This window comes from Carcharodon carcharias, chromosome 11, assembly GCF_017639515.1.
Source record: "Carcharodon carcharias isolate sCarCar2 chromosome 11, sCarCar2.pri, whole genome shotgun sequence".
Taxonomy (NCBI): domain Eukaryota; kingdom Metazoa; phylum Chordata; class Chondrichthyes; order Lamniformes; family Lamnidae; genus Carcharodon; species Carcharodon carcharias.
Genome location: NC_054477.1, coordinates 62,638,906 through 62,662,480, shown reverse-complemented (window position 1 = coordinate 62,662,480; position 23,575 = coordinate 62,638,906). Strand labels below are relative to the sequence as shown.

Here is a 23,575-nt window from a genome sequence, read left to right as displayed (position 1 = left end):
CTATAACGAAGTATGAAACAAAAGATTTAGAGATCAGTATTGATGACTTATGGAAAGACATTGGGCAGAATTTTCTGTTCGTCAGGTGGGTGAGGCTGACCCAATCGCGGGCAGGCGTGGAGCCAATCGCCACCGGCGATCCGGGCTGCACCACCATTTTGCGCGGGCGGGTCAATTAAGGCCCACCTGGCGCATTTCACACTCCCGTGGAGTGCGGGATTTTTAAAATTGCGGCGGGCAGTCTGTATAAAGAGAGGCCAGGCAGCCTCCTTTAGGCTGATCACCATGGCCAGCTACAGGTGCAGGGGATCTGGGCTCTGGAGGAGGGCAGGCTGCAGGGTAGGCCAGTGGGGGGGGCGATGTGGCCCTCACTTCTGTGATGCCTGCCTTGCTGCCCTTCTCGAGGGGATGGCAGCACATTGACAGGTCCTGTTTCCCGAGAATGGGAGGAGAAGGGCCCCCCACGTCTCGAAGCGGGCCTGGCAGGAGGTGGCAGAGGTGGTCAGCTCCCAAGATGCTGTTCGTCAAACAGGGACCTACCTTAAGGGCTTCAATGATTCATTGCGCTCTGGAAGGGTGAGTACCATGTCGGCCTTGGCCATTTAACCCAGCAGGTAGCCTTAGTCTTTCACACCCACCCTCACGTCTTAGTGTTGTTACTGCATTGGGCAATTGGCACACACCGGGTGGGCAAACAGAAGGGGAGCCTCAAGGTGTTGTGGCCAAAAGCCATCTGCTGGCCTCGGCACTGCACCTAGTTGCGCCTCCTAGCCATGGGCGCTAATACCCGTGTGTTATTGAAAGTGATGGACACCAAATGTGTCAAAGGTGGCCGTTGGGGGAGGGGGTTTGGAGCAGCCGTACTATCTTCTGGTGACTGATCACCAGTAGTGTGGACAGGAGCCACTAGAGGCCTCAGATGGGCCACTGTGGTTGAGGTGCGGTGTGTAGAGTACATGAGCAATCAGCCCCAATAAATGGTGTTCTCTGTTCTGCAGGCGAAAACTGAACACAACACCCAAGAGCGTTTGCGCACTGGTGGTGGCCAGGCCATGCTGCACACACTGACCCACTTCGAAGAACAGGCCATGGAGCTAGCAAGAAGCCAAGCAGCCAGGCCTAGAGGTGTCGGTGAGGCTGGGGTGCAGCAGCCAGGTATTTGAGGCCCACAGTCCCATCCACTTTGTCTTCCTGCCATCCAGAGCACTGATGATTGCTGCAATCATTAATGCAGCAACACTGCTCATTCACAGACTGATACTGTCAGACGTGTGGGTCATACACAAAGGTCCCTCGGCCCCTTGAGGATGCGCATCTCTAGCACCTTCCAAAGTCGCTTTATCCCATTTATGACCACTATCCCATTGCCTAACATGCCATGGCATCGCTGCTGCACATCCAAATACTTATTGCATCTTAGGAGGGTTTATACCTCCCCCACCCGTTCAGCTACTGCATCCCACATTACTCTGTCCCAAAGGTCCTCAGCACCTCACCTGTCAACCTCAAGGCACTCAACTTAAATAAATGCCACCACGTTAGTCATCTCTCCGCCAAGGGGAAATGTTGCCTTCCATCCACCCGGTCAATGTCCCTCATAACGGCATGAAGGTCAATAACGTGATCTGTCAATCTCCTGGGCTCCATGGCAAATGTCACAAGTGTATACAATGTTTCCTCACAACTCCAACTCTCCAGGCCAGCATGCATCCAGGTCAGGAACCTCTGCACTCTCTCCACTCCAATGCCATCCCTCCCATGAAGTGTAGGTCACAACTGAACGCAGAAGTGTAGCTGTGGCCTCAACAGCATTTTCTGCAGTTGCAACATGACCTCCCTTTTCCTACATTCTATTCTTCGGCTAATAAAGGCAAGTCTGGCTTTTACCTTGTTAAATGCCTTATGTTCCTGTTCTGCTACCTTAACAGGTCTGCCCAGCAAGGTCCTTGTAATCATTCTTACTTTCCACGGTCCTACCATTTCTTCTGTATTCCCGTATCTTGTTTGTCTTGCCCAAGTGCTTCATCTGACACTTACCCACATAACATTCCATCTGGCATTCCTTAGGCCATCTGATCAGCCTGTCTGTATGCACGTGTAATGTTTGGGCCTCCTCTTGACTATTTACCACCCTACCAATGTTCGTCTCCTTAGATTCTTGAAGGTTGAGCACATTATGAGCCTGGGGGGGAAGGGTTGAATGGTGTTACTGGCTGAACGCTAACTGATGCACTGTCCTTGTTGTTAATTTCAGCAACACCGCCATATGGCCACCAGGAGGACGTCCAGGATCCCCCTTCCACACCTGAGGGGTGTCAATTGGCATGAGCGTCACATCATTTCAACGAGCCAGGCATCAACGCAGCGACTATCACATCGGTGGGGAATATATTGTTGGCTAGTGTCCCGGGGCACAGTGGAGCGGGCACTTCACAATCGCTGGAGAAGATGGCACGGACAGAGAGTGCTGATAGCATCAGCAGCCGGAGGACCAGGCACATGCTGAGTCGGGCAGTGATGACGTGCCTCTGGAGATGTCAGCCATGCAGCAGCTGCAGGGCAAGCGGCCGGGTGCGCGGGAGCATCTGGCAGTGTGTCATGAGAGTGTGCTTCACTTGGTCTCTGTGGTGGAGAGTGTCAATGATGGCATGAACCTCAGGACAGAGCGTCAGGCTTCCTCCATTGAGAGATTGGCAACTCTCATGGAGAGGGGCTTCCAACGGATTGATCAGATCTGATTGGGTTACGCTCAGACCTGCAAGCCCTCACATTGCTAGTCATCACAGGTGGTCATTGGCAATGTGGGAGATGTTCTGGGCATCAAGTGTCCCAGCTCGGTGCCCATCCATCTGCAGTGAGCAGGGAGGTCTAAAGTGACCCCACGTCGGCGCAGCAGCTGCCTGTCATCGCTGCGAGCTTCTCTCAGGGCGCTCCGGAGGAGGGCAGCAGCTCCTCCGCCCCTCTGCCAGTGACTGTTGCATCCGTTGAGGCTGTGACAACTGGGGAGGTGCCAGTTCTGCAACTGGCCACTCCCTCCCAGGCGGGGCCATCACAGGCTCCACGGCCAGAGGACGTCTGCCAAGGTCATCGAGGCCAACAAGACAGCAGAGTCAGCAGGTTGTCTCACAAGCCACTCCGACCGATGGGGCGGCACCAAGACAAGGCACCCGCAAACATAAGCATGAGGCACGTTAGGCACTCCACAAGTTTCTCATTGGTGCTTTTTTGTTGCCCCTAGATTAGGGAATTTATTTTTGTCAACGTCGGAGCAATGTTTTGTAATGTTTTTGATGGCACCATCTAATGGATGGGAATAAAGTCCACATTTGTTACTATGGCTGAGGGTATCTCCTTTGTGCTACATTTGTCTGTTTCACAGACATATCATGAGTGTTTGAGTGGACACTGATGTTTATGTACTAAGCCCTTAGTTGCAGCTGATGAGGTGGAAGATGTAGCACCTAAGTGCCACGTATGGAAGCGCCAGACAATGCTGGTCCTGCAGATCCATTTGTGTGGAGCTAGATGAAGGTTCGTTGGATTGAAGTGTCCCAGATGTCCCTGCCTTCTTGGAGTAGTTGCGGGTCGGCGTGCTGCCCTTCATCATTGCCCTGTGCTTCCTCATCCTCTGAGGCATTGCTAGATTCATCGTGTGCAGCCGCATCCACTGCGTCAAGGTCGTCATCGTCAACTGCGTTCCCCCTTTTCAGCGCAAGATTGGGCAGAGCGCAGCATGCTACCACTATCACAGAGACAGGATCTGGGGGGTACTGGAGTGCGCCCCTGAGCGGTCCAGGCATCGGAAGCACATCTTGAGAAGACCGATGGCTCTCTCCACCATAGCCCTTGCGGAGCAGTGGCTTCTATTGTAGCGCTGCTGAGCTTCTGTTCTTGGATAGCGGAGAGGCATTATGAGCCACCTTCTGAGAGGATAGCCCTTGTCACCCACCAGCCATCCATTCAGCCGAGCTGGAGCACTGAAGAGCCCCAGCACCTAGGAGTGTCTGAGGATGTAGACATTATGGGAGCTGCCTGGGTACCTTGCACAAACTTGCAGAATCTGCATCCTGTAATCACACACTATTTGAACGTTCATGGAGTGGAAGCTCTTCCTGTTGACGAAGGCACCGGGCTCACCTGCTGGCGCCTTGATGGCCACATGTGTACAGTCTATTGCACCCTGGACAGGGGGGAAGCCAGCAATGGCCGCAAAGCCTCTGGCTCGCTGTGTCTGACTTGCCTGGTCACAGCGGAAGTGGATGAAGGTCAATGCCCGTCTGAACAGAGCGTCTGTAACCTGCTTGACACAAGTGTGGTCAGCTGATTGGGAGACATCGCAAAGATCACCCACCGAGCCCTGAAAAGAGCCAGATGCATAGAAGTGGAGGGCAACTGTGACCTTAGAGCTGCTGGCATTGGGTGTCCGCCCACACAGTTAGGAGATATCTCAAGGCCAATCATTTGACAGATATAGTTGACTGTTTCCCTTGACACTTGGAGCCTCCATCGGCACTGCACTTCAGTCATATTGAGGTAGCTGCTTTGCCGTCTGTATACCCTGGCAGCAGGATAGTGGCGTCTTCTGCGGCCCTTTCCACCTTGGGAAACCTCCTGGCCCTGAGACCCTTGTGCCTGAGCCTGGGCCCCCAAAGGTGGCTCCCCTGGAGGCTGATTGTCCACTCCTGGCCTCCTCCTTATTCTAGCCCTCCCTTCGTCTTCAGAGGAGCTGCCTCCAGTGGAGATGTCAAAACCTGTACCCAGGCTAACATGGAGGCCTCCGGAATGCTGCAGGCCTGATAAAGATTCCTGACTGCAGACTGGTGAGCTGAAGCTTCAAAGTACAGAGAAAGCAGCTGGAAATCGATCTGAACTGCTACCAATCACAGAGGCAAGTTTAAAACACTTGCTGCAATAAATACTTCACATAAAACAATGCCAACCCCACTGAGCCCACATATCCCACCCGTGGATGAGTTTTGTCAAAAAGTCACTTACCCGCCTGCCCGTTGCCTCCATGCGCCGAGCCGAAGATTGCATGGGCGCCTCAAAATCGGTGGCGATTGCCGAGTTAAGGGCCTTAACAATCCCTTTAATTAATGGTGAGTATGCGTCACATTTCATCACGCGCCCGCCCAGCTAAATATCGCAATGGCGCACAGTAACGTCAGAACGCTCGTCCGACGTCAGCGCGCACCATTTTAAGCGCTGATGTGCAGGGCCCACCACCCGCACGTCATCCAGAAAAATCTGCCCATTAGGTCTCAGGAAGCTCAGTAATGAACTGGGATCCTAACCAATTAGTCAATAAAATGCAGGTGGAGACTATTAAAACTCGAGTTTAAAGACAGGATGATTGCAAATTCAGTTCCTAAGATTATTTAAAAGACAATTTTAGGCCGAGGTGAACAATAACGATAAATTACATTTGTGTTTTGACACTCAAAGGACTACTTTCTGGAGTAAATATAACATTAGAATAATTTCTTTTTAAATGTTTAAAATTCAGTACGGTAAGAGTCCGTGTCTTTGGGGATTTAGGTGCCCTTTTACATGAGTCACAGAAAGAAAACATATAACTCTTTCGAGTACAAACCCATTTCCATCTATTTCAGATGAAGTTACATTGTTTTGCCATTGTGAGATTTGAACTCTTGATAATCTTCCAACATTGTAACTCTTTCGAGTACAAACACGTTTCCATCTGTTTCTTTTCAGATGAAGTTACAATGTTTCATAGTTTGCCATTGTGAGATTTGAACTCTTGATCTTGGGGTTACAAACCCAGTACCATAACCACTTGGCTATTTAGGCCAAGCCAAGGTGCAGTCGGCAATTAGGTAGGTGAATGATCTGTTGCTATTGTTGCAAGTGGATTAGGATATAAGAGTTTGGAAGTCTTACTAGAATTATATAATTATAGAGATGGAATACCATGTGTGGTTTTGGTCTCCTTATTTAAGGATATACTTGCCTTACAGGGGGGTGCAACAAAGGGATGAGAGGGTTGTCCTGAGAGAGAGGTTGAGTAGAATGGGCTAAAATTCTCTGGAGTTTAGAGGACTGAGAGAAGATCTCATTGAAATCTATAAAATTCTTTGAGGTCTTGACAGGTTAGGTGCTGAGGGACTGTTTTCTCTGGCTTGAGAGTGTAGAACTAGGGATCACGGTCTCAGAATCAGAGGTAGGCCATTTAGGGCTAAGATGAAAGAAATTTCTTCACTCAGAGGGTTGTGAATCTTTGAAATTTTCTAACCCAAAGGGCTGTGGATGCTCAGTTGCTAAGTATATTCAAGACTGAGATCCACGGATTTTTGGGCACTAGTGGAATCAAGGGATATGGAAATAGGGAAGAGGAGTTGATGTGGAAGTCCAGCTATGATCTTATTTAATGATGGAACAGGCTTCAGCTGCCATATGGCTTACTCCTACTTCATATTCTCTTAGTATAAACACAATTAGTTCAACGATCTGTTTCTAGTCTTGCATCTTAAATAGTAGCATGCTTGGCTTAAATAGCCAAGTGGTTTGTAACCCCAAGATCAAGAGTTCAAATCTCACAATGGCAAGCTATGAAACAATGTAACTTCATCTGAAGCAGATGGAAACTGGTTTAAAACTATGAAACAATGTAACTTCATCTGAAACAGATGGAAACAGGTTTACTCAAAAGAGTATCAAGAGTTCAATTCTCACAATGGCAAACTATGAAACAATATAACTTCATCTGAAACAGATGAAAACGGGTATGTACTCGAAAGAGTTACAATGCATCCATGCTAGCAGAAGAGCCTAGGAAGAATATAGCTTCATGCAAAGACTTTAAGCTTGGCCTAAATAGCCAAGTGGTTATGGTACTGGGTTTGTAACCCCAAGATCAAGAGTTCAAATCTCACAATGGCAAACTATGAAACAATGTAACTTCATCTGAAACAGATGGAAACGGGTTTGTACTCGAAAGAGTTACAAGGTTGAAAACTGTTACAGGTGACCAAAAAACATTAGCTTGGCCTAAATAGCCAAGTGGTTATGCTACTGGGTTTGTAACCCCAAGATCAAGAGTTCAAATCTCACACTGGCAAACTATGAAACAATGTAACTTCATCTGAAACAGATGGAAACGGGTTTGTACTCGAAAGAGTTACAAGGTTGAAAACTGTTACAGGTGACCAAGAAACATTAGCTTGGCCTAAATAGCCAAGTGGTTATGGTACTGGGTTTGTAACCCCAAGATCAAGAGTTCAAATCTCACACTGGCAAACTACGAAACAATGTAACTTCATCTGAAACAGATGGAAACGGGTTTGTACTCGAAAGAGTTACAACAGTTAAATAGTAGCATGTGTTGTCGTTAATGTGCTATGTCTATGTTTGAAAGGGCCTTTAGAAGCAAAGTAAGATCACGTTTTATGTCCAGTCTTAAATTTCAAACTTCATACATAGCACAAGATTATATAAATTAAACTGCTCATATTTAGGAAATAAGATCAAGGAATTGTATTTAAGTGTAATGCAACATCCAGGTTTCAAAACTGCAGACTGCAAATATGCTAAAATGCCATAATCAGCTTATTGCTAGGACTTAGAAACTGTACTCACTTCAATTGTCACCTATAACTAACTAAATTATTGTCCCAATGTAGCCAAATATTTAATGAAGCCCACATTAAAAATTATATGATGTATTAAACTGCTGACATTGCTACAGAATCTACATTAAACGGTTTCATGCCACTAAATTCATCATCACATTTTCTTTTATTCATTCAGGGTATGTGGGCTTCCCTGGCATTTATTGCCCATTCCTAGTTGCCCTTGAGAAGGTGGTGGTGAGCTGCCTTCTTGAACCGCTGCAGTGCATGTGGTGTAGGTACATCCACAGCTGTGAGGAAGGGAGTTCCAGGATTTTGACCCAGTGACAGTGAAGGAACGGCGATATATTTCAAATATAGGATGGTGAGTAACTTGGAGGGGAAATTCCAGGTGCTGGTGTTCCCATCTATCTGCTGCCCTTGTCCTTCTAGATGGTAGTGGTGGTGGGTTTGGAAGGTACTGTCTAAGGAGCCTTGGTGAATTCCTGCAGTGCACCTTGTACATGGTACACACTGCTACTACTGTGCATTGGTGGTAGAGGAGGGAGCGAACGTTTGTGGATGTGGTGCCAATCAAGCGGGCTGCTTTCTCCTGGATGGTGTCAAGCTTCTTGAGTGTTGTGGGAGTTGCACTCATCCAGGCAACTGGGGAGTATTCTACCACACTCCTGGCTTGTGCCTTGCAGATGGCGGACACGCTTTGGGGAGTCAGGAAGTGAGTTACTCGTCACAGGATTCCTAGCCTCTGACCTGCTCTTCTAGCCACAGTATTTAAATGGCTAGTCCAGTTCAATATTTGGTCAATGGTCACCCCCAAAATGTTGGTAATGCCATTGAACATCAAGGGTTGATGGTTAGACTCTCTCTTGTTGGAGATGGTTGTTGCCTGGCACTTGTGTTACTTGCCACTTGTCAGCCCAAACCGGGATATTATCCAGGTCTTGCTGCATTTGGACATGGACTGCTTCATTATCTGAGGAGTCGTGAATGGTGCTGAACATTGTGCAATCATCAGCAAACATCCCCACTTCTGACCTTATGATGGAAAAAAAGGTCATTGATGAAGCAGATGAAAATGTTTGGGCCTAGGACACTACCCTGAGGAACTTCTGCAGTGATGCCTGGAGCTGAGATGACTGACCTCCAACAACCACAATCATCTTCCTTTGTGCTAGGTATGATTCCGACCAGTGGAGAGTTTTCCCCGACTCCCATTGACTCCATTTTTACTAGGGCTCCTTGTTGCCACACTCGGTCAGTCAAGGGCAGTCACTCTCACCTCACAAATTCAGCTCTTTTGTCCTTGTTTGAACCAAGGCTGTAATAAGGTCAGGAGCTGAGTGGGGAGCTGAGTGGCCCTGGCAGAACTGAAACTGGGTGTCAGTGAGTAGGTTATTGCTAAGCAAGTGCTGCTCGATAGCACTGTTGATGATCTCTTCCATTACTTTACCGATGATCAAGGGTCATTGGGGTGGTAATTGGCGAGGTCAGATTTGTCCTGTTTTTTGTGTACAGGACATAACTGGGCAATTTTTCACTTAGATGGTAGATGCCAGTGTTGTAGCTATACTGGAACAACTTGGCTAAGGGCGTGGCAAGTTCTGGAGCACAAGTCGTCAGTACTCTTGACAGAATATTGTAAAGGCCCATAGCCTTTGTACTATCCAGTGCCTTCAGCCATTTCTTGATATCATGTGGAGTGAATTGAATTGGCTGTGCTGCTGGGGACCTCTGAAGGAGGCCAAGATGAATCAGCCACTCGACACTTCCAGCTGAGGATTGTAGACCAGGCCAGATAAGCACAGCAGATTTCCTTCCTTAAAGGGGATTAGTGAACCAGATGGGTTTTTATAACAACTAATGGTTTCATGATCATCATTAGACTTTTAATTCCAGATTTTTATTGATCTGCCGTGGCGGGATCCGAACCCGGGTCCCTGGACCATTACCCTGGGTCTCTGGGTTACTAGTCCAGTGACAATACCCCCACGCCATCTATGACGAATATCTAGCTCATTGTTCATGTTAATATTTTGCAGGTAATGTTTAATTCTGGGAAGATTCTTGTTGTGGAGGTAAGGTAACTAAAATGCTGGGCTTTAGAGATTTACAGAACACTTAAAAGAAAATGACATTTCAGAAGATTACCCATGTTTGTCTAACAGGGTCAAAATAAAAGAGCTAGAGCCATGAGACAGTAGGTGGGCTTACTTAGGTGGAGAAATTGTAAGGCGGGATAATTGGCTTGGAGATCAGTTTAAGGATAGACCAGAGCAGGCAACATCATCATGGAGATGGGTGGAGCTTACGAAGGTTCTCTGGTTTCAATTTATCTGTGTTTTTGATGGAAGAGGGATTGGTTGCAGTTTGGACTTTGAATGGTTTGCAGCTCACAGAGAAGCCCTGGAAGCTGTTAACAGGCTCTGGGCAATTAAGCCTCAGCAAAGTCGTGGGAAGGTCACTGGTTCCATGCCAGGCAGTTAGGGCTCAGAGAACCTCAGGAGCCATTTATAGTTTGGTCCAGCCAGAAGACTCAAGTTTGGAGAAACCCGGGGCAGTGCCAGCTTAGGGAAGCTAGCACTCTGTGAAAGAGTTGAATATATGCCAGTAATCAGAGGTGGCAGTGCAGCTTTGTGAATCCTGTGGGACGCAGTCTCAGGAGGAGAGATTAGGAGGTAAGCAGTCTCTGAGGCAGTCTGAGTCAGAGCAGCTTTTAAGGGAATTCAGAGGCTCGACCTTCGAAAGTGGAGAGTTGAAATCTCTAATCAGGAAGACAGAGTTTTAACTCTGTGACTCAAAGTGGGTCACTGACGCCCAGGTGGGTTGCTGAGAAACCCATGGGATCTGTTTTAGTTGCATCTGCCATTTAATGCACAGTATGGTGTGTTCGACCACAGCTTGCCTGTTAATTCACACCTACCTCATGTTAATTCTGAACGTTAGAATGTAAGATAGATATTGTAAATTCTATTTTTCTGATTTTGTAAAATTCTTTTGTTTAAAATCACGGAATCGTGTGGATTTATTCTTTTAGTGGGTAGAGTTTCAAACTTTGCCTACTTTAAAAAAGTTACTGGTCCCTAACCAAATCATAAAAGCTGTCCTGAGCTAAAACAGCCAAAACCATCTGTCAATGAATAACAACTGCAGCTGAATTTCTATTTAAAAACTTACTCCCCCACCACCACTCCCATTCCCAACCAGATATTCATTGACATTGACTCTGCTCATGCTCAGAGGACAGTTTAGATTGAAAATTTCTTGTGCATTTAATGTAATTGCATAACGTACTGGTAGGATGCACGTGATGTGTGGTGTCTTTATCAGGCTGACCATGGAATAGTATGCTTTTGCATGGGATTTTACCTTACAGCAGGCCATATCTAATGTGACTGAAGTATTATTTGGAGATCAGTTTTAAGACTGGATTCTATAGGCTCCAGGAATGGTTAACAGATTTGAGTATATTTTTTACTTCAGCCATCGAAGTGCAGAGATGTGTGCGCTGGCAGCCATATTTGTAATTAGTGTTAATGGATAAAAAATTATGTCAGATAGGCACACCTGAATTCTCAAAGCGCACTCACAGCATGGAAATTTTGGTGCAGAGAAAACAGAAGCCAAAAATTTACTCCCTTAGACCCTAATATATGCATGCACTTCAGTAAGCTAACTCTGACTGTTGGCAGCTTTTATGTCAAAACTCAATAAAAACTTTCCAGTCATTTCATCAACGTGGCAAATCAAACACTAATGATAGTATCACTCAATTGCTCGGTGGTACTACTCTACAATAGGATATCTGCAGCTGGCAAACAGCGACAGTCACGGGAACCAGCAACGAAGGAGGCCTGTTCCAAGAGCTGGCAATCAGAGGGAGCCTTGGGAGCTGGCCACCAGAAGGATCTCTGGAACTGGTAGTTAGATGGGCATCAACTGGGGACTGGCCAGATCCTCTGTAGCAATGGTATTTCTGGCTATGATTTCAGGGTGAATATCAAAGACTTACGAGATTCCTACCAAGTTGGTGGTAGTGTGTTGAGTGCTACACTTATTAAAGCCAGTAGGCTATCATCTAGTTGTTGAATTATTGCTGGTTATGAAGGACATCTGAGGGTTACCAGTATTTCTATTAGTTACAGTGCAATTTCAGTGAGTTGCTATTAGTTACTGGTGGAATCAAAGTCCGTCCCACCTCTGGTATCTCCCTGCTAATCACTCCCCTGCCCTTGGTTTCCTCTCTTCGCCTCCTGGCTCTTGGAACATTTCACACTGCAGCAGCTGGTGCAAAACCATGAGCAAAGAAGTAAACTACAGGAGACACAACTTTTATAAAAGGTAATTCCAGTGGTATTTGTAGGTGTTGTGCAATCAGCCAACACACAATCAGGTATCACATGGTCAGTATATCATGGGGTCATTCCTCTATGAATGCATCCAACCAGACTTGACAACCCAACAAAGTATCTCACAAGCTCACACAGTTACTGTTCTGTAGGGTCTGTTTCCATATTATTAGCAGAACTGTTGTTAGCAGGAAACAAGTAATTCCCCACAGAGAGAAATAATGAGCATGGAGGGCAAGTCACCCCAGTAACCAATTATGAAGTTGCACTGGAAATTATCTAGGGTGCAGAAAACTGAGCCAGCCTGCTGCTGCTAGGGTAAGAATAGAGGTTACATAGGTTTATTGGTAACTTCTGCAAAAACTGTGCATCTTTAATGATAAAAAATAATTATTTCTAGACAAGCAAAACAAATCAGACATAATAGGTCCATAGTATGCCTATATTGAAGTTGTTCCTCAGTCAAGTGGAGGGCTTTATTTCTTATTACATTCTTACTTTATGGCATACAAACCCTTACAAAACTCATTCTAAAGACTGTTATAAAAAGAGAATGCATCTGTCTTTAGACATAATAGTAAAAAATGTTTCCTATGAGAAAATACATTTGACATTATCTATCAACAATGCAAATCAATATATAAAACAGAAATTTGGGAAATCAATCTCCATCACAATAAACTACTGAACAAATCCATCAGTACACTACCCAGTTGGGTGCTATAATGAGATTTATGTTCAAACAATAAAGAAGAAAACTAGGAGTGATGAAGATAAATGCTGTTTCTGAGCTCTTAACATCCTTTTAAGAAATCTGTCAAATACGTATTCAGTGGTCTGCATACTGATCAGCTCTTGCAACAAGAAAAAGAGCAACCACAAAGTTCTAGTTATTGCACAGCACTGCCATTTCATAGAACATAAAATGTTAGAGCATGATTGTAGGTAGACTATGCAAAACGTACATAATAAGTACAATTTATTTAATTGGATTCAATGCAAGAATTGCAACTGCTGCCTAGTTTACTCGTTGTTATAGTTTTTTAACTTTGTTTTGTTTGTATATATGTCCCCTTCTACCTGTTTTGACTCCATCGCCTCTCTGCATAGAAGATATAGGCAGTGTACACAAGTACATATAAACACAATTCAGTATTGATTCAGGAACAAGGATGAGAAGCAGTATGTACATCATTGGTTGTAAAGCTGTCTCTTCACACAAATGGTGTGTATTTCACGTTACTAGCTTTCTGCCTCTCCGCTCTCTCTAATAACCTGCTTCACATTGAGAAAGCTCCCAGGTGCAAACATATGTCAACTTTAAATAGAGACTGGAGTTTGAATACAACATCAGTTACTTACATAACCACTTACCTGCACATTGGAAATAAAGGAATCACACTGAGCGAGGAGAGAAAAATAAATAAGTAGTAGATTGGATTTTAGAAGCAGTGAGGGTAAACCAAGATGTTTAAATTTGCACAAAAGAGCCACTGTCATGAGCTGAAGGTAGACACATAATTTCACAATCACCCAATCTTTAAAGGTTCTGCATCAGCCAAAATCTGGCATGAATCTTTTAACACATAACATATTCATTGTTGGTTCTAAATCTTTGAGCATTTTAGTTTAGCAGTCATACATTAAATAGATTTTAGCCAATAATATTGATTCAGTTATTGAATCCAGTACCCAATGACAGGAAGTCTATTATAAATTTAGTTAAAATCTAATGACATCTTGCCTAAAGTATAACAATTTCATGATTTTTTTTCTGGTTTACTGTGAAGTAGGTTTAAGGGGGTACGTATAATTGGGTGTGGCTGTGTAATTTAATTACATTTGGAGGCAAGTAGACGGCAAGCTTTAAATCATCAAAAGAAGCTAGGTACTTGACATGCTAATGAGTAAACATGGATGCTGGTTTAGCATGTAATGCGTAAAGGGGATTTGAACTTTTAGATAAATGAAGGGATTACTTGGATTTCAAAGGGGTCTTAGTCTGTTTACAACTAGCCAGATAAGCAAGGCTAAGGAGTGTATTGACAGCACTGGCAACAAGAAAGTTTTTATGTTTTGAGGAAGATAAAGTTTCAAAGACATATGGAACAATAGAATTCACATATTAAAAAGAGAGAAACATATATAAAGGAGCATGAAAGGCTACATGGAAGAAGGCCATATAAGATCTAACAGGAGTATATGAAATAACCTTAATGAAGCCTCCAGCCATGTGTGCTATATAACGAAACTGAAGTCAGGGAAAAGCCATTTGGAATTCCACTGTCAAGTGGGTATTGCTGGTTCTGTTTTAAATCTAAAATCTATTTTTGACTGTTGCCTTAAAGGGCTATAACTGGGGGTCAGGTTAATTAGGGATTTTAGGAGTTATAGTGGTAAGTAATTGTAGTCTTATATATGTGCTCGAAATCTTTTATTTTGTTAATAAATATTTTAATTTAATTTTTAAAATCTCTAAGTATTTTGGTGGGCATATTATTTCTGAATTCAGTGTACACGTTTCATAATAAATAGAAATTGCAAAACCACTGTTATAATGCAACCAAGTTTCCCTAGTGGATTTGGTTCAACTGGCACACATCATCTGTCAAGTCATAACACATCTATAAGTCAATATGTAGGAAAGAGAAATTAACCCAGATTGAAGAGAACAAATTTCCTCTGTTGACTTTCAGCATACAAAGTGAAATGAGTGTAGGCAGTTCAGTCCTACCCAGGTTCCTACCACACCTCAAATTCAAAGACATCTTCAGAAAAAAATTTCAAGCAAAGAAGCAATAAGGATGCTTGGCATTAGATAAGAAAATTTACACTGGGTCATGGAATGGTTTTCTGAGGTTGGGATAAGTGATCATTGCTGAGCAAGAAAAAAAAGCACTTTACCCAATCTTGAAGTTTTTGATATTGAGTGAATAAACAAAATGCAGAATACTTCTTTCCCCATTATCATGGTTCTGGGTCCTCTGCCTAATGTTTCATGAATTGAACTTGGACAAGAAATAAAAGGGTTAAGCTTCCAAATCGAACTCCATGTAGTAAATTAACATAATTCAGTGTTTAGTGGGCAGATGAGTAATAATTAAACTTACAATACAAGATAATCAGAGATCCAAACAATGGACAATTCATTAGGTATATGTGATTATTCAGCAAGGCACTTCATACCTTGATGTTTTTGACCCTGTGAGGGGCTGAGAGAGAAACTTCTAAAAATCAGAACACAGGCACAAAAGAATTGGGTAACAGTCAGGTGTAAAAAAAAAGGAAATGCTGTCCTAGGTATTTGGGCAAGGTAGATAGTGATTATGCTTTTAAACTGAGCTAGATACACCACTAAAGTTGACTAGCACTGGTGTGTTCTTTGTGTGTTGTTATAAAAACAAATAGTGCTTCTAACAGTTGCATCAAGCAACTCTAAACAACCTCATTGTTCTCTCTGTTTTACCAACTATGGAATAAGGGAGATTACAATCCAAACCAAATGCCACTACGCCCATTGTTAACAAAAATTGGAAGAATATGTTCCCATTATCAATGCAAAGGCAGGTTCCAAGTTCGAAGGAATGGGGGAATGTGTGCACAAAGCCTGGAAGTAAAATCAGTGAGTCAGATTGATTAGCTTCCAGGTGTCGTATCTCCAAGTTGCGTAGCAGGCAAGATGCACAACTGCAGTATATGGTCTGAATATCAACATCTAAAGGGCTTAGAATTATTTAGGATGGATGTACAAAGACAGGGAAGATGATGGTGTAGTGGCAATATCACTTGACTTGTAATCCAGAGGCTCAGGCTAATGCTCTGCGGAGGCAGGTTCAAATCCCACCACTCCAGTTTATGGAATTTAAATTCAAGTAATTAATAAATTCAATTAATCTTATAAAAATCTGGCATTGAAAGCTAGTCTCAATAACAATGATCATGTATCATCAATTGTTGTGAAAATCCATCTGGTTCACTGATGTGATTTAGGAAAGGAAATCTGCCATCTTTACCTGGTGTGGCTTATATGTAACTGTACACCCACAGCAATGTGGTTAACTCTTAACTTCTCTCAAAGCCATTTAGGGATGGGCAACAATGCTGGTCTTTCCAAGGACGCCCACATCCCATGAACAAAGCAAAATAAAGCAAAGGCAGCACCCGGGTTTAATGATGGTTCTCTGGAATTACTGCTGGATGTAATCAGGAATAGAAGAGACATACATTTTACCATCAGTAGAAGCAGGAAATCTGCAGCTGTCAGCAAGAAGGCGTGCTGGAGGTGGCTGAGGATATGAACAACAGGAGCATTATGCCTTGGTCTTGGATGCAATGCAAGAAGTGGTTAACTAACTTGGCCAGGAAAGTGAGTACAGTTGCTAATTCACCTATATCCTTTGGTGTCAGCTCCATCCTTTTGCCTGCCTTGCCATGTGTGCTTCACTGCATCACCATTCACATCCACTTAAGTTGCAGTAGCAACTTTCTTTATGCTTCTTCATCTCTCCATGTATCCATCCATCACTTCTACTCATCTCACTTCACACGTAATGTGGCACATCTGTCTCATATTCACCCTTACCAAGTGCACTGGTTTCATCGGGAGAATAGGGTTACCTTCTTTCATTCGCAGGTCTAATGTTTCACCACTTGTAGAAGAAGAATGCAAACGCAAGGAAGAGAGAGAGGACCAGAAGTGGGCTGCCACAAATATTGCAGCTCAGAGGTGCAGAGGAGAATGCCATGCATTTAAGTAGTATATCTGCAACTCTCTCTATCAGAGGTGGAGGGGCTGGAACCTCGAAGATAGCTGGTGACAGAATTACAAATAACTCTGACACACATATGCTGACTTTATTTCATCAACATCTGAATAAGAAGACTGAGTCCTTCACCTGCACAGCAAACACTGCCGGAGATGCATGAGGCTGATTACTCAGCAGATCAGACACTTGTGGCTGGGACAGCTGTAGAGAGTCCATGTTGCTGGGCGGGTCCGGGGGGGGGGGGACGGGGGGGGATCAATTCTTTCCATATGCGAGGGCAGTCCTCACCACATACGTGGTCAATCCTCTCTTAGCTTAAAACCTGTCACCAATTTCCACCAAGCTAGTCTGCAGCAGAATGGTAGGAGTGATACTGGCCCAGGGGAGGGATGGTAGTGAAAGGGGCCATGAAAGAGCAGACACTCTAAGTGCTTCCACTTCTCACGAGTTGCTCTCCTCAGGGGTTCCAAAATCCAGAGGGTGAAAGCCAAAAGTATCTCAGCAGTCAGGGTAAGGATCTGAGCAGCCTGCCATTACCTCCGCTGAATCTCCATGAGATGCATCATGTAGAAGTGGTAGGAAGTGTTAAGTTAAAGCAATTACAATTTATGAAGGGTATTTACATGGGCGTTTGACAAAATGCTGTGCTTCCCTTTTTTAAAAAAAAACATGCACTTCCACAACTTGCCCCATTGTGTCCTGAGTGCCTAGTTACTTTTTTTGTTTGTTTCATTTATCAATACTTGAATGGGATCCATTGAGCAAATATGCAATGGATGTTTGCTTGTTTGAAGGACTGTTTAGTGTTGAGGGTGGGGGAACTAGCGACGGTAGTCGTATTTGTTTCAGTCACAATAATTAATTGAACCTTTTAGCTGTGAGGGAACCTGAGCAGCATTGTATGTGCTGGTCTGAAAGTAGGTGCCCCATCTTCACATACTTCCCCCTTCTCTTCAATGTTCTCATCTGAAATTGCCTGATGAGTGCTTTTGTTTTGGCAGGAGTTTCTGGGAGTAATTTGGGAGACACAGCAAAAATTCATCCCTAGGAAGAAGCAGCATACTAAAGGGAGGATGAGGCGACCATAGCTGACAAGGGAAGTCAGGGACAACATAAAAGCTAAAGACAAAGCATATAATGTGGCGAAGAGCAGTGGGAAACCAGGGGATTGGGAAGCCTACAAAGACCAACAGAGGACAACTAAGAAGGAAATGAGGGAGAAGATTAAATATGAGGGTAAACCAGCCAGTAATATAAAAGAAGATCGCAAGAGATTTTTTAGATATATAAAGGGTAAGAGAGAGGCAAAAGTGGATATTGGGCCACTGGAAAATGACGCTGGAAAAGTAGTAGTGGGGAACAAAGAAATGGCGGAGGAACTGAATAGGTACTTTGCGTCAGTCTTCACAGTGGAAGACACAACTAACATCCCCAAAGTTCAAGAGAGACGGGGGGGGCAGAGGTGAGTATGGTGGCCATTACCAAGGAGAAGGGGCTAGGAAAACTGAAAGGTCTGAAGGTGGATAAATCACCTGGACCAGATGGATTACAACCCAGAGTTCTGAAGGAGATAGCTGAAGAGATAGTGGAGGCATTAGTGGTGATCTTTCAGGAATCACTCGAGTCAGGGAGGGTCCCAGAGGACTGGAAAACTGCTAATGTAACCCCCCCTGTTTAAGAAGGAAGTGAGGCAAAAGGCAGGAAATTACAGCCTGACCTCGGTCGTTGGTAAGATTTTAGAGTCCGTTATTAAGGATGAGATTTCAGAATACTTGGATGTGCATGGTAAAATAGGGCAAAGTCAGCATGGTTTTATCAAGGGGAGGTCATGCCTGACAAATCTGTTAGAATTCTTTGAGGAGGTGACGGGTAGGTTAGACAAACGAGAGCCAATGGGTGTTATCTACTTAGACTTCCAGAAGGCCTTTGACAAGATGCTGCACAGGAGGCTGCTCAGTAAGATAAGAGTCCATGGTGTTAGAGGCAAGGTACTAGCATGGATAGAAGATTGGCTGTCTGGCAGGAGGCAGAGAGTGGGGATAAGGGGGTCCTTCTCAGGATGGCGGCCGGTGACTAGCGGAGTTCTGCAGGGGTCAGTGTTCATACCACAACTTTTCACTTTATAAATTAATGATCTAGATGAAGGAACTGAGGGCGTTCTGGCTAAGTTTGCAGATGATACAAAGATAGGTGGAGGGACAGGTAGTATTGAGGAGGCGGGGAGGCTGCAGAAGGATTTGGACAGGTTAGGAGAATGGGCAAAGAAGTGGCAGATGGAATACAACGTGGGGAAGTGTGAGGTCATGAACTTTGGTAGAAAGAATAGAGGCACAGACTATTTTCTAAATGGGGAGAGAATTCAGAAATCTGGAGTGCAAAGGGACTTGGGAGTCCTAGTCCACGATTCTCTTAAGGTTAACTTGCAGGTTGAGTCGGTAGTTAGGAAGGCAAATGCAATGTTGGCATTTATTTCGAAAGGACTAGAATATAAAAGCAGGGATGTGCTGCTGAGGCTTTATAAGGCTCTGGTCAGACCACATTTAGAATATTGTGAGCAATTTTGGGCCCCGTACCTCAGGAAGGATGTGCTGGCCCTGGAGATGGTCCAGAGGAGGTACATGAGAACGATCCCAGGAATGAAAGGCTTAACATATGAGGAACGTTTGAGGACTCTGGGTCTATACTCGATGGAGTTTAGAAGGATGAGGGGGGATCTGATTTAAACTTACAGAATACTGAAAGGCCTGGATAGAGTGGACGTGGGGAAGATGTTTCCATTAGTAGGAGAGACTAAGACTCGAGGACACAGTCTTAGAGTAGAGGAAAGACCTTTTAGAACAGAAATGAGGAGAAACTTCTTTAGCCAGAGAGTGGTGAATCTATGGAATTCATTGCCACGGAAGGCTGTGGAGGCCAGGTCATTGAGTATATTTAAGACGGAGATAGATAGGTTCTTGCCTGGTAAGGTGATCAAAGGTTACAGGGAGAAGGCGGGAGAATGGGGTTGAGAAACTTATCAGCCTTGATTGAATGGTGGAGCAGACTCGATGGGCCGAATGCCCTAACTTCTGCTCTTCTGTCTTATGGTCTTATTTATTTACGGCACAGGAGGCAGCTATTCAACCCATCAAGTCCATGAATTGAGGCATGAAACTCAACGGCAACAGCAATCCAAGCAGTTATCTGACTGCACTTGCACCCCATTAGTAAGGGCTGGAATAACCCCTCTTTGCAAGCAAATAGCTCTTTGAAAGTAAACAGAATAGGAAACTGAGTAATGCACCAAGGGCAAAACTCCATTAGCAACTGAAATTGATGGATATTCTTGTAATATAATATGACCAAAACAGATCCTTACTTTAGAAGCCAGTCTTGAGAATTTTTCATTCTGATCCTCTGCAGAAGTCATCTTTTCTTGTCTGACCAAGTCTTGCAGACTTAAATTATCGTCATCCTGGAAGTATCTAATCCGTTCTCCCTCATGGTGAGTTTCAATCTGAAACAAGGACACTGTTATATGATGGTTGTGCAAAGCATTACAAAAATATAAAATTTCTAAAAGCCAGTCAACCGTAGAAATAGTTTTATGGTATTATAATGCTTAAAGCTTTATGCAGGAGATCGGTGAAGAATGAATCATGGCTTATTGAGAAAAAAAAGTAACTTTATTGTATAATATCCTTTTTATAAACAAACTGGTTACAGCATCAAGACTTCCAGTAACTTTCCCTACTGCAATGGTAATCTTCTCCTTTCACTCAATACACAAATCTTCATGCAATCTGTAGCAGACACACTATAGCATTTATCTACAAAGAACCTTAACTGTTTAGTTGGAGTAAAAGAAAAGATTAGAATATTTTGCTTGAATGTATTTTAAGCTGAAACCTACTTTAACATTAACTGAACATAAACAAAAAGCCAAAATAATTGTCAAAAAGGGTTTACAGCTGAAACTTTTAACTTATCTGTTCATTGCTCAGATCTTGAGTGATCTGCTGAAATATGATTGGTTTTATAAACTTCAGACCTCAGCTGCACCTTTCATTCTATTCACAGAATGAGAAACAGGCAAGTTTACTTTTGGGTCAGATGCCTTTAAACAGAGGTCAGGGCCCCCAGACCTGTTCTTTTTCTCTTCTTGTGCATGACAGATTCTTGTGCCTGTCCTTGCATTTTTTGTTCTGTTTCAGCAATTTTCTCTTTCACTATTATTTATCTCTTATACTTATACTGTACATGGATCTCTCATATTTTTATTCTTCTTCTTCAGGATGTGGCTGTTAGTGGCTAGGCTTGCACTTGATGCCTATCCCTAACTGCGCTTGAGGTGGAAATGGTGAGTTGTCTTCTCAAACCACTGCAGTCCATGTGGTGTAGGTACACCTACAGTGCTGTTAGGAAGAGGTTCCAGGATTTTGACCCAGTGACAGTGAAGGAATGGCAATTTAGTTCCAAAAAAGGATGGTGTGCGGCTTGGAGGGAAACCTGCAAGTGCTGGTGGTCCCATGCATCTGCTGCCCCTGTCCTCCCAGGTGGTAGAGGCCGCGGGTTTGGAAGATGCTGTCGATGGAGCCTTGCTGCTGTACATCTTGTATATGGTACATACTGCTGCCACTCTACATTGGTGATGGAGAGAGTGAATGTTTAAGGTGGTGGATGGGGTGCCAATCAAGTCATGCTAAACTTTTAAGAAAAAGCTATAAATGTTTAATATAATAAAAACTTTAAATCTGCATTCGTTTCTTGTTTACAAAATCATACTTTCTGACATCAAATTCATTCAATACAAAGGCCTACGTTCACATTTATAATAACAACTGCCAACGTAAACTTGCTACGCTGCAAATACACCCACCTGATAGCAGTGCTGCTGCAGTTGCTCAGTTTTACATCTCTCACCTGCTCAGCCTAACCTTCAGAAAGACACCTACGTTGCAACTAGCTCTGCTTCCCAAATAGTTCCAAGTTGTGCTATAAGACTACACTTGTTTTTCACTTAAGTGAAAACCACAACAGATTAAATAGTATGTTGTAAATTCTAGTTGAAATCAAAGGGTATTTCATGATGATCATTCCATTTGGCATTTACAACTCCATGCTAGAGAGCAAAAAAGTTGCAGTTGACAAAGCTCCATTCTACTTGTCATTTATAATTTGTCACCAACAAGAGAATTCTAAGCATTATTTCAAACCCAGCTGTCACAGAATTGGGGGTGAAGTGGGTAAATGGGTGGTAGGTGAGGTGGGCAGGAAATGGGGGGGGGCGGTGGTTGCAGTAAGAGGTAGGGGAAAGGGATGTAAGGGGTTGATGTTGGGGGGTAGGGAGTGCGGCTGGTAAGTAGGTAGGTGGGTGAGGGGAGTAGGTGGGTAGGGGTGTAAGTGGATGAGGTGAGCATGGAGTGGGGAGCTCAGGGGGTAGGGGTGTAGGTGTTAGGGGGTAAGGTGGGTAGGAGGGGATTGGTGGGTGAGGGCGAGGTAAGTGGGTGGGGGAGTATATGGATGACAAGGTTGTGGGTGAGGGACTAAGTGGGTGAGGGGATAGGTAGGTAAGTGGGTGGGGGGGGGGGTGAGGTGGGTAAGTGGCTAGGGACAGGTGGGTAGGGGTAGATGAGTGAGGTTGGTAGCCAGGTAAGTAGGTAAGTGCGTGAGGGGGACAGGTGGATAGGGGGTGCTCGGGAGTAGATGGGTGATGTCAGGTGGGTATGGGTAGGGTGGATAAGTGCGCTGGGAGGAGGTGAATAGGTGAGCGAATAGGATAGGTGGTCAGGGGTTAGCTGCAGAAGTGGGTAATTAGGTCAGGGATTAGTTGGGTCCGGTCAGGTGGGTTGTAGGGTCGGGTCGGGAGAGTAGTGGAGTCAGGTCAGGAGGGTAGTTGGATGGTCGGTAGGATAGTCTGGGGGTCCAGGGTGGGATGGGGGTTATAGGGTGATAGTTAGGGGATGTCATCAAGAGGGGTAGTTGGGCTGTCAGGGGAGGTAGTCAGAGGGATTGGGGGGTGTTCGGGGGGTCAGCTCTGGAGTTACCCAGGAGTTAGACTAGGTTTCCATCCATCCAACATTTGCTGGGTAACTATTCAGGTAAGTACTTCGGAACTGTCCTAAATCTCCAAATCTAACTCAGTGTCTGAGACATTCGCGGAGGGTCCCGGGAAGCAGGGAAATTGCCCATTGGAAGCTGAAACTTCCCAGGCAATTCCCACGAAGGTCCACACATCAGGACTTCCACAGGGTCTCAACTCACATCTCAGTCGGTCGTCTGGTCTCCAACAATCTAGAGACCAGAAGGTTTTGCCTAGTATTTTGCATTAAACAAATAGCAACAAGGTTTAACCTTAATTTTTAAAATTCCTTCACTGAACTGTGTTTGGATTTAAAAAAATAAAAACACACAGTGTTGAAATTAATTTGAAGTATAATCTTGACACTTCTGCTAGGAGCCAAGTTAAGTTCTTGGAAGCAGTTACCTGTTTTAACTTCAAGTTATGACTATTAATCAAATTCAAATTCATGTTAAATTTACCATTCGTCTTTTCTTTTTTCCTCCTTTGTGTGTTACGGATTCTGCTGAAGCACCTACAGGCCAAACTCTCCCTGATTGATCAGTGCGAACTAGAATCACCTCCTGATTTTCATCTGCCTAGATCAGTTAAAGAAAGACATAACCTCTTAGATAAATATATACATTTATTGCAAAACGTATCCCATTTTAATTTTGAAAGTTATGAGGCAATGTAACATGCAGATGCACTACAACTGCTTCTGTGCCCAAGCAAAGCAGTTTCAGCACAGGATCAGTACAAATACGTAGTGTAAGTCAGGTACAAAGTTGCCAAATGAAATTTGGATAGTTTAAAAATACTTTTATGTAAGTA

The 23,575-nt window shown here is 44.2% G+C and overlaps 1 protein-coding gene across 6 annotated transcripts in view; it reads right to left on the bottom strand.

Annotated features, from left to right (window-relative positions):
• cwf19l2 (CWF19 like cell cycle control factor 2) overlaps nucleotides 1–23,575 on the bottom strand; it is a 266,997-nt gene that overhangs the window by 103,891 nt on the left and 139,531 nt on the right. For all 6 annotated transcript variants that reach the window (XR_005944421.1, XM_041198939.1, XM_041198940.1 and 3 more), the window contains 2 exons: nucleotides 23,224–23,340; nucleotides 20,060–20,197 (listed from right to left, as the gene is read on the bottom strand). Coding sequence is in view for 5 of the 6 variants with exons in the window: in XM_041198939.1 (XP_041054873.1) it covers nucleotides 20,060–20,197; nucleotides 23,224–23,340 (255 nt within the window). In the remaining variant the exon portion in view is untranslated. The remainder of the gene's footprint in view (nucleotides 1–20,059; nucleotides 20,198–23,223; nucleotides 23,341–23,575) is intronic.